Here is a 10,955-nt window from a genome sequence, read left to right as displayed (position 1 = left end):
GGCTGGATACCCTGGGAGACAGCGGGAAGGGCTGGATACCCTGGGAGACAGCGGGAAGGGCTGGATACCCTCGGAGCTCTGTCAGGCTCTGCTGGTTGGGAATTAGAGCTGGAAACCCCAGATTGTTCCCAGGCCCTTTTTGCTTCACTGTGCTGCTGCTCTGCAACCTCCTTGCAGGATATCAGGATTCCCTTTCATTTTCCTTGCCCCTCTGGAGGGATGGAAATCTCTGAGTACATCCCTTACAAACCAGTTTAGTGCCTCCGTTGGAATTCCTGGAGTTGTCTGTGATTAAAGCCCAGATTTGGGGGGGGAGGAGCCCTGAGAGTTCAGCTGAGCCCTTGTTTACACGGGTGAAATATGTAAACACTTCTTTTTCCCCAAATATAGGGCTTTTTTCCTTGGCTGCCGGCCCGGTGTTTATAAAAGCCAGTTCTGGAAATGACAATCCCAGTAATTAAGCTGCTGTTTGCTGCTGTCCCGGGGCTGCTCCTGCTGCAGGGCCTGGTGCTACCGGGGCCATGGACCAGCTCTGGGGGTCAGCAGAGATAAGGAGATGAAGGGAACCCGAAATTAAACAAACCCAGTTCTCGTTAGAATCTCCCACGAGAAAGGCAAGACATGGAGTGAAATAGTTTGATGTTCCAGGGGACCTCTGGAGATGGTCCCCTGCTCACAGAACCTCCCAGAGCTGCTTGTCCAGGGCTGAGTTTGACTGTCCCCAGGGCTGGAGCCTCCACAGCCTCTCTGGGCAAAGAAAAAAGAGACTTTGGGTTGGGTTTGCTTTACGAACAGATTACAAACTGCTTTCCGTGGTGGCTTCAAGTTGCAGCAGGGGAGGTTTAGGGTGGATATTGGGGGAAGTCTTTTGTGGGAAGGGCTGTCCAGCCCTGGCACAGCTGCCCAGGGCAGGGTGGGAGTCACATCCCTGGGGGCACTGAGAAGCCACGTGGATGTGGCACTTGGGGTCAGTGGTGGCCCTAGCAGTGCTGGGGGATGTCTGGGGGCTTTTCCAGCCTCAGTGATTCTGGGATTCTGTGAAATCCCAGCTCTCTCTCTCCTGTAGCACTCAGGCCTCCCTGTGTGCTGGTGGTCTGGGGTGGGTGTGAGTGGGGAACAGTGGAGGAGGAGGAGGGTGCCAGGGTGGGAGCAGGGTGCAGAGCTGGCCCCTGTTGATGTGCCCACGTTAGTTTGCCATCAAGGACACCCCCAGGGAGGGACAAGGGGCTCTTTGTTCTGCCTGTGGAGAGTGATAGTGGGGAGATAAAACCCAGCCCGGAGGCACCAAACAGCAGGATGGGGACAAAAGCCTGCCCTGGCTCAGAGAGGGGTGGGAGGGCAGGCAGTGCTCTCAGCTCCTAAAGGTTCCAGCAGCCACAGACCAGGCAAGTGTCTGTGTGGCAAAAATCAGGGCTGGGCCTTCTGGGAGAAGAAGATTTGCTTAAAGCCAACTTCAGACTCATTTTGAGGCTTTTGCTTGCTGAAGGTGCCATAGGGTGTGTCAGAATGACCTGGTGTTGGTGTTCAGGGGAGGTTGGACGGGGCTTGGAGCAGCCTGGGATAGTGGAAAGTCCCTGCCATGGCAGGTGGGACTGGAGGAGATTTGAGGTCCCTTCCTGCTCAAACCACTGGATGATTTTGTGGTGTGATCTTTAGGGTTGATCTTCCATCAGTCTGAGGAGGGGGCTGGTCATGGTTCTTCATTTGGGGTATTTCTGTGGCTGCAGCCCAGAGCAAAAACAGGGAGGGGAATGGGATAACAGGGAAGGGAATGGGATAACAGGGAAGGGAATGGGATAAGAGGGAAGAGAATGGGATAATGGAGGGGAATGGGATAACAGGGAGGGGAATGGGATAAGAGGGAAGAGAATGGGATAACAGGGAGGGGAATGGGATAACAGGGAGGGGAATGGGATAAGAGGGAAGGGAATGGGATAAGAGGGAAGGGAATGGGATAACAGGGAAGGGAATGGGATAACAGGGAGGGGAATGGCCCATCCTCCCTGCTGAAACCTCAGGACCATTCTGTTATCAGTGCAGGATCTCCTGCTGATTAAATCACCCTGCCCCATATTCAGGCTCTTTGTTACCCTGATGAAAACACCAAATTCCTCCCTGTTTTTGGTTTGATCACCTTTGATGGTGTACTTTGTTATCAGCCCCTGGCAGCCATTGTTTTATTGCTCTTTCTGCTGCTTTCAGTCAATCTTCACTCCTGGCATTTGTGCTCCAAGTACCTAGGGATTGCTCTTGTGGTGGCCAGAAATCTGAGAGAGATCCCCCTCAATCTTCTCTGCCCCCTCAGATCCTGTTCCCCCAATGCTGGATGAACCTCCGTGGTTCAGGAGTTGTGTGGTCAGGAGAGTGTTAATCTGCACAAACCCTCTTGGTTTCCCAGTGCCACAACCTTGCCTTCCCCAATCTGAACTTTGCCACGTTCTGCACTGCAACAACAAGCACAGGCCCGGAACAAGATAATCTTGTCATGTTTTGGGAGGTATCTTTTAGCCTGGCTTCGTTTTTCCTCCTGGAGTCCTGTCCAAGGGCAGCAGGAGCACAATGCCCGTCCTGTGTTGCTGCCCCTGGGACCAAGGGGAGGAACTGGTGCAGAAGGGCCCAGCCCAAAGCTCTGAGCTTGTTCTGCACTGACTGTGGGGAGAACCTGGAGGGTGGGAGAGGAAACCCAGCTCTGTTCAGGTCAATCCCAGGGCACCCAAGTGTTTCCCAGGTCCAGTTCAGGGTGCTCCAACCCAGCCTTGGACACTTCCAGGGATCCAGGGGCAGCCACAGCTTCCCTGGGCAACCTGGGCCAGGGCCTCCCCACCCTCCCAGCCAGGAATTCCTTCCCAATATCCCATCTATCCCTGCCATCTGGCAGTGGGAAGCCATTCCCTGTGTCCTGTCCCTCCGTCCCTTGTCCCCAGTCCCTCTCCAGCTCTCCTGGAGCCCCTTCAGGCCCTGCAAGGGGCTCTCAGGTCTCCCTGGATCCTTCTCTTCTCCAGGTGAACCCCCCCAGCTGTCCCAGCCTGGCTCCAGAGCAGAGGGGCTCCAGCCCTGGCAGCATCCCCGTGGTCTCTTCCCTCCAGTGCAGGTCACAGGTTTTCTCCCAGCAGTGCCATAGAAGGGCTGCATCAGCCACCTTTGGTGCTGACACGGGCTCGGGAGAACAGCAAAATTTAGACTGTTAGCCTTGAGAAGTAGAAAAACATGTGCAAGGCAGCCAGAAGAGCCCGTTCCATAATCAGGAAGGAGGGAACTGTTTTAATTGATGTGTTTTATAAACACACAACTCTTCCTCCCGGAGCGTCCCGGCCGGAGCCGGAGCCAACACTAACAACCTTCGAGTGAGAAATGGAGCTGGGGAGGCTCTTCCCCTGCAGGCAGGAGCCAGGCCCTGCCGGGAGAGCTGCCCCGGGAATGCCGCAGGGATTGGCGTGGAGGGGAACAGCCTCGCCCTGCCCTGTGCTGGCAGGGGGTTTGTAGGGCCGTGGTGGCTGCACAGGGCCCACTGTGGGTGCCAGCAGTGCCAGCTTCCCCCATGGGTGCCAGGAGTGCCAGTCCCTGTTGTGAGTGCCAGCTCCCAGCCCCCAGGGTGGTGGGTTTGCTGGGCCAGGGTTGGTACCTGGCTGGTCTGTGGAGGGTTTGCTGTGCCAGGACCAGTGCCTGGCTGGTTTGTGGTGGGTTTGCTGGCCCAGGGCTGGTCTCTGGTGGGTTTGCTGGCCCAGGGTCGGTGCCTGGCTGGTTTGTGGTGGGTTTGCAGCTCCCAGGGCTGGTCTGTGGTGGGTTTGCTGTGCCAGGGCTGGTCTATGGTGGGTTTGCTGGCCCAGGGCTGGTCTGTGGTAGTTTGCTGGCCCAGGGCTGGTCTGTGGTGGGTTTGCTGGCCCAGGGCTGGTCTGTGGTGGGTTTGCTGTGCCATGCCCAGTGCCCGGCCTGTGCCCAGCCCTGACTGGCACAGACTGTGTCCCCCCAGAGTTCTGCCGCATCGACCAGCCCCTGTGCCACGACGAGGACGAGCAGCTGAGCTTCGAGGCCGTCAGGAACATCCACAAGCAGATGGACGACGACGCCAACGGCAACGTGGACGTGGAGGAGAGCGACGAGGTGAGTGCCCAGTGCCCAGTGCTCAGTGGTCAGTGCCCAGTGCCCAGTGCTCAGTGCCCAGTGGTCAGTGCCCAGTGCTCAGTGCCCAGTGCTGGCTCGGGGGGTTGGAGCCTCTCTCCTCCCTGCCCAGGGGTCCCTGCCAGCCCCAGCTGATCCAGGCAGTGTCTCACCACCATCAGTGAGGTGTCTGGGGCTGCCTCTCCCTGCTGGCACTTTCCAACCATTGTGTCATTGCCCAGAGAAGCTGTGGCTGCCCCTGGATCCCTGGAAGTGTCCAAGGCCAGGTTGGACGGGGCTTGGAGCAACCTGGGCTGGTGGAAGGTGTCCCTGCCCATCAACTTTGAGGTCCCTCCCAACCCAGAGCATTCCATGATTCCATGGTGACTGTGTTCTTCCACCACCCAGCTCCAGCAGTTCCAGCCCATGTGCCCATTGCTGAAAAAGAAGCAGCTTTTTGTTGTTTACCAAGAACTTCCTTGCAGGGAAATGAAGTTGTTCTTTGTTTACATGAGCACCCAGTAGAGAGGAGCCTGCTGGAAAAGGGGAGGTGTTTGTTTGTGGTGGTGCTTCAGTTGCTGTGGGGGCTCATTCACAGGGCTCTGTTGGAGGCGAGGAATTCTGTCTTCCAAGGAAAACTGGCATCTAAACAGGAAAGTGTTGGAAGCAGAAAGAAAGCACGTGGGGGAAGGGATCTGCTGCCACTCACAGGCAGTTCTGCACTCCCAGGTCACAGAATCCCACAGAGGTTTGGGTGGAAGGGACCTCAAAGCCCATCCAGTGCCACCCCCTGCCATGGACAGGGACACCTTCCACCAGCCCAGGTTGCTCCAAGCCCCGTCCAACCTGGCCTTGGACACTTCCAGGGATCCAGGGGCAGCCACAGCTTCTCTGGGCAACCTGGGCCAGGGCTTCCCCACCCACCCAGCCAGGAATTCCTTCCCAATATCCCATCTAACCCTGCCCTCTGGCAGTGGGAAGCCATTCCCTGTGTCCTGTCCCTCCATCCCTTGTCCCCAGTCCCTCTCCAGCTCTCCTGGAGCCCCCTTAGGCCCTGCAAGGGGCTTCCTCACATAAAGAATTTACCCTCATGGAGGTTAAATCTCCCTCCAAACTCACAGCTCAGTTTGTTGGGCCAATCCATCCATCCCCAGGGCCCCTGGGAGGGAGCAGTGACATCCCCCAGGGACACAGCCCTGACATCCCCCAGGGACACAGCCCTGGTGTGGCAGGAGCTGGTGGGGCTGGAGGGCTGTTCCCTCTCCCTCAATCCCACTGAACAGAGCAATTAAAGCAGATGAGGAGCTCCCAGTTGCAGTTCCAGTGTCAGTTCCTCCATGGGGTGTTTTCCCTGGGGGCAGTTCCTGCTCTGCTGGAGCTGCAGTTTGGCCTCTCCCACTGACTCCTGGGGCAGCTTCGGAGTTCACTCTGTGTGTTCTGCTCCCCTGCCACTAAATTAGCAATAAGTGTTCTTAGGGTTGGGCACAGCTGGCACTTTCATGACCCAGGGCAGTGCTGGAGTCACATCCAGCCTCAGTGATTCCATGTCCCTGTGATTCCATGTCCCTGTGATTCCACGCTGCTTTAAAGTTGCTGCTTCACCTCTGCTAAGCTTGGAACTTTGATAAAAGTTGCATTAAATTCCCCTGTCAGTGGGCTCTGCAGGCACTCAATGAGGTATTTCAGGAGTTCTCCCTGTCAAGGTTATCCCTCTCCCCCCACATGGACCCTGCAGTCAGGTTTAGCTCCGTGTCTGTGCAGCAGGACAGCTGGCAGGGGATTATTGGGAAGAATGCAGGAGGCTCAAATTGAAACCTTTTATGGGGTTCATGCAATCCCAAGATGGTTTGGGTTGAAAGGGACCTTCAAACCCATCCAGTGCCACCCCCTGCCATGGGCAGGGACACCTTCCACCAGCCCAGGTTGCCCCAAGCCCCGTCCAGCCTGGCCTTGGACACTTCCAGGGATCCAGGGGCATTTCCCTGGTTGGTTGAGAACTTCATATTTTCATTTATTAATTTGGCCCCTTCTCTTTGGGGTTTAGTTATGGGAACGTTTTGTTTGCATTGAAAGCCCTGACTGGGCAGAAGTGGAGACACAGACAACTGTGGTTTTAAAATATCCAAATTATAGGTGGAATTCTGTCCCACAGCTTTCACACTGTCCATAAATCACCATCACCGCCTTCCTTTCGGGAAGTGAATTTTCAATGAAGCTTCAGATGACGTCACTGACCTCAATTATAAATGAAAGAACTTTCCCTCTCGGGGAAATCTTCTAAACAGGGATCTGTTTCTGCCCCCCTGCTCACTCCAGAGGCAGCTCCAGCTCTTTGGGATGCGGGTTCCCGCTGGCTCTGGGATGTTCTGCCCTGGCTCCTCTCAGCCCCTGATGCAGAGCCCGGGTTCCCTGGACAGCAGGAGGTTTTGGAGGCAGGAGTTTTCTGTATTTTGATGGGATTGATGGCTCAGGACAGCTGTTGGAACCGGGAGCACAGGGAGCTGTGCACAGGGAGCTGTGCCCGCACACGGCCCTTGGCACCGGCACCGCCGGGAGCTGGTGCTGGGGAGGGAGGATGGGCACGGATCCAGGGACGTGGGAGGGATGGGAAGGGTTGAAAAATCATCTCGGTAGTTGCAGTTTCTGCAGACAGAAAAACACAGGAGGCAGAGCTCGAGGAGAGTTTGGGCAGCGCTCTCAGGGACGGGGTGGGGTTGTTGGGGTGTCCTGGGCAGGGCCAGGGGCTGGGCTGGATGAGCCTTGGGGGTCCTTCCCAACTCAAAATATTCTGTGATTCTGTGAAAAAAACCCTCCAGAAAATCCCATTTCATGGATCCACTCATTTGTGAGTGTGCCTTCAGCCAACATGTTTGTCCCCAGTCCCTCTCCAGCTCTCCTGGAGCCCCTTCAGGCCCTGCAAGGGGCTCTCAGCTCTCCCTGGAGCCTTCTCTTCTCCAGGGGAACCCCCCCAGCTCTCCCAGCCTGGCTCCAGAGCAGAGGGGCTCCAGCCCTGGAGCATCTCCATGGCCTCCTCTGGACTCTCTCCAGCAGCTCCACATCCTCCTGATGTTGGGAACCCCAGAGCACCATCAGCAGCATTCCCAAGCCCAGCCTTCCCGCTGGGATCTGGGCTCATCCAAGCTGTGTTCCGTAGCTGTGGGTCTGTTCCCGTTGCCTTTGGCTGCTCTGCCCGTGGTTTGTCGTTCCCTGTGCTTGGTGGGAGACTCGGGCTTGGCTCAGTTTCCTTCTGTTCTTGCTGATTTGCAGCCTGGCCAAGGCTGGGGGTGGTTTCCAGAGGATCTCTGGAGATGGTCCATGTGGGAGCTTGGATAGGTCCAGTCCCTTCCCGGGACTCGGAGTTCCTGGGTGTCTCCAGGGCTGGGATCAGTGGGATCTTTGACACTTGAAGTGGTTTGCAGGTAGGTCAGGATTTCATGCAGTGGTTCTCATGCCTGGGGTTTGGAACATCTGGGAGTCTTGGAGCAACCTGGGCTGGTGGAAGGTGTCCCTGCCCATGGCAGGGGGTGGAACTGGGTGGTCTTGAAGGTCCCTCCCAACCCAAACCATTCTGGGTTTCTTTCCCCCAGAAGGCACACGTGGAAAATCTGCTTTAAGGTCTCCTTGGGCTCTGGTGGGAGCAGCCCAGCTCCTCAGGCAGCTCCATCCCCATCCTGCTCCCTCCTTCCCACCCGTTTTCCGGACGTTCCCCCCACCCCCAGCCCCGTCTCCTCCGCCAGTCCCCGGGCGTTTGTTTTGGGGCCGCGCTCCCAAGGGAAGCTGAAGGGATCACTTTTCCTTTCTGTGCTCCCCGAGCTAAATATACCGAGCAGCAGCTGATCCCTGCTCTCCCCAGCAGCTGATCCTGCTCCAGCAGCTGATCCTGCTCCAGCAGCTGATCCTGCCCCGGCGGTGACGGTGACACGGTGACATTGCCACGGTCACGAGGGACCCCAGGGCCAGGGGGCTGCCCTGCAGGAAGGGCCCTTTTCCCAGACATTCCCACTGTCCGTGTTCCTGCCCTGGGCAGCCAAAGGCAGGAGGGCAGAGGGGACCTTGGGCAGCCCCTGCAGGGGATTTGCAGGAGCCTGGAATGTCAAAGCCGCCCCAGAGCTTTTCCCGGAGCTTTTCCCGGAGCTTTTCCCGGCCCTGCCTGATGTTAAAGCTCCAGATCTCAGGGGACTCTCCTGTGGGTGTGATCCCACTGCACACAGAGGGGCCTGGGGGTGAAGGATCCTGCCCTGGGTGACGTGGGAGGGGTGGGAATGGGAAGTTATCCCTTGGTTTGGTCCCACCTGTTGGGCACTGGGATGGGAGTGGTTCTCCTGCTGGGGGTGATTTCACAGACTGGTTTGGGTGGGAATGGACCTTAAAGCCCATCCAGTGCCACCCCCTGCCATGGGCAGGGACACCTTCCACCAGCCCAGGTTGCTCCAAGTTTATTCAACCTGGCCTGGGACACTCCCAGGGATCCAGGGGCAGCCACAGCTGGGCTATATATATATATATTTATACATATTTCTCAGTGGTATTCCCTCCTCCCCTGCCCATGGCATTTGTTCCAGCTTGGATTTGAGAGGTGCAGGTCAAACCCAGTAATAATGGTTTGAATTCTTATTCCAGTGACATAAAGCTGGTTCCATTGTGCCACTTAGGTGGATTTTTGGTGAGAGTATAATTCAAAGAAAAGCCTGGAATCTCAGAAAATGAGGTTATAATTATTTATTATACCTACTCTGTATTAAAATTAATTGAACATATTTACTTACTGAATATTTCCTAGCTGGTCTTCCCAGGAACTGAAATCTCCAAGGGTACTGCAGGGAATGTTCATACCCAGCTTGATTTGTCTGTTTAGGCCAGCAGCTAAAAATATTTAACTAATGATTTTATTAGAGAGAAATACAAGTTTATGTCTATTATTATAATATATTTATATAATAGCTTACATATATAATAATACTTTATATTTATATTTATTCAGATTTATTGGGATTTCCCTTCTTCTTCTTTTTCTTCTTCTTCTTCTTCTCCTTCTTAAGATGTTTTTAATGCTCCTCATGCCTCTACAAGATGTACCAAAGCCTAATTCTGCTGTTTATTCCTCTCCTAGTTCTTGAGGGAGGACTTGAATTACCACGACCCAGCAGTCAAGCACAGCACCTTCCATGGAGAGGACAAGCTCATCAGTGTGGAAGATCTTTGGAAGGCCTGGAAAACATCTGAAGGTAAAAAAAAAAGGCAAACAAGCAAAGAAACCCTTTCCCAACAGGGCCAAAGAGTTTGGATTTTGGATACTCTTGGAAGAGCTTCCAGAAGGAATGTGCTGCTGCTCTTCCTGCCCTGCACCATTGCTCTCCTGGCTTCTTTTTTTTTTGGGGGTGGATTTTCAGGATTTCCTCACTTGCCAACTCTCAATGCTGCACCTGAGCGTGGCCATAAAAGTAGAAATTGTTTTGTTTCTCCACCCTAAAATGTGTGTTAAATAGGGCCAAATGCTGTCCAATTCCAGGCTCTCTGTTAAACCCCCACTTTCAGCTGGAGTTTTAATGGGATAATTACACCCTAAATATTCAGTGGAGCTGCGTGGGAGTTCTCCTGCAGGTTGTGTTCTCCTGCAGGTTGTGTTTTCCTTCGCAGAAATTTTCTGAGCCTGAAAAGCTCCTTCACGTAGTGAAGGGAAAGCAGAATAAAGTGCTGGGAGTGGAAGTGTCCTAAGTCCAGTCTGTGTGGAAATAACTTCAGGCTGTGCCCAAATGGTGTCATTCATCCCTGGGGAGGTGGTGGGAATCCCTGGGGGGATGGAACAGCCCTGTGGATGTGGCACTTGGGGACGTGGGTCAGTGGTGGCCTTGGCAGTGCTGGGGGATGGTTGGACTCTCTGCTCTCCGAGGGCTTTTCCCCCCTCCAGGATCCCGTATCCCAGGAAGATTTATCCCATTACCCAGCTGTTTACAGATGGCTTTGCCTGGAGTGTGTTTTAGTGTGGGCTGGGAAAGGGCAGAAATCATTAAGGGCTGGAGGAGAACATCCCATGATCCTCCCCAGGGCCCTTAATTGCTGAGCTGCTCCTGGCACACACGGCCCTGCCACGGCTTTGCCAGGGCTGCTCTGGCATCACAGTTTCCCAGGGCTGGGCTTAGTTCCTGCCCTTGTTTTCCCATTCATCATCCTGCAGGTCTGGCTGATGAAATAAATACCTAAAGGATGGTTTGATCTCCTGGAATCACAGGAGGTTTGGGTTGGAAGAGACCTTAAAGCCCATCCTGTTCCACCCCCTCCACCAGCCCAGGTTGCTTCAAGCCCCGTCCAGCCTGGCCTGGAACACTTCCAGGGATATATCCAGCCTAATCTTGGAGCTTGAACTTCAGTCCTAAAACTGGAATCAGGGTTGTAGGGAAGGTCTGCTCCTTCCTGGGGGTGTGAGAGGGTGCTGTGAAGGGTCAGGGCAGCTGTGCCCAGGGCAGCTGTGTCCAAGCCCTTGCTTGTCCTCCCTTCCACTGATCCTGTTCCTGGGCACCTGTGGAAGATAGAAAGTTATTTCTGCCCCTTAATGATCCAAAAATATAAAGGCTGTGATGCTCTTACGAGTGTTGTGTCTGACAGATGAGGCCCTGGGTGAGCCTGGCTCTACCAAAGCCACGGAAGTACCAGATCAGCCCATTTTGGCAGGGCAGGGACCTGCTCATCTTGGCAGGTGTGCGTGCTTCCAGCTGGGTTCTCAGGGATTTCTTTCCAAAAGAAACACCTCTGGGGATGGCACCTTCCTCTGGAGCCTTGCTGGCTTTGCTCAGTGCTGGGCTCAGTCTGTCATCTCTCCCAGCTCCCTCAGCTTCCTCATCTCCTTCATCCCTCAGCTT

General features: G+C 55.0%; 1 protein-coding gene across 3 annotated transcripts in view; it reads left to right on the top strand.

The window, feature by feature from the left end:
* STIM1 (stromal interaction molecule 1) overlaps positions 1-10,955 on the top strand; it is a 63,223-nt gene that overhangs the window by 19,427 nt on the left and 32,841 nt on the right. For all 3 annotated transcript variants that reach the window (XM_027701835.1, XM_027701836.1, XM_027701837.1), the window contains exons 2-3: positions 3,971-4,101; positions 9,209-9,323. In XM_027701835.1, coding sequence (XP_027557636.1) covers positions 3,971-4,101; positions 9,209-9,323 — 246 coding nt within the window. The remainder of the gene's footprint in view (positions 1-3,970; positions 4,102-9,208; positions 9,324-10,955) is intronic.

This window comes from Neopelma chrysocephalum, unplaced genomic scaffold, assembly GCF_003984885.1.
Source record: "Neopelma chrysocephalum unplaced genomic scaffold, ASM398488v2 Primary Assembly neopelma1_170, whole genome shotgun sequence".
NCBI classification, from domain to species: domain Eukaryota; kingdom Metazoa; phylum Chordata; class Aves; order Passeriformes; family Pipridae; genus Neopelma; species Neopelma chrysocephalum.
The sequence above is the reverse complement of the archived record's forward strand: the minus strand, read 5'-3'. Positions and strand labels throughout refer to the sequence as shown.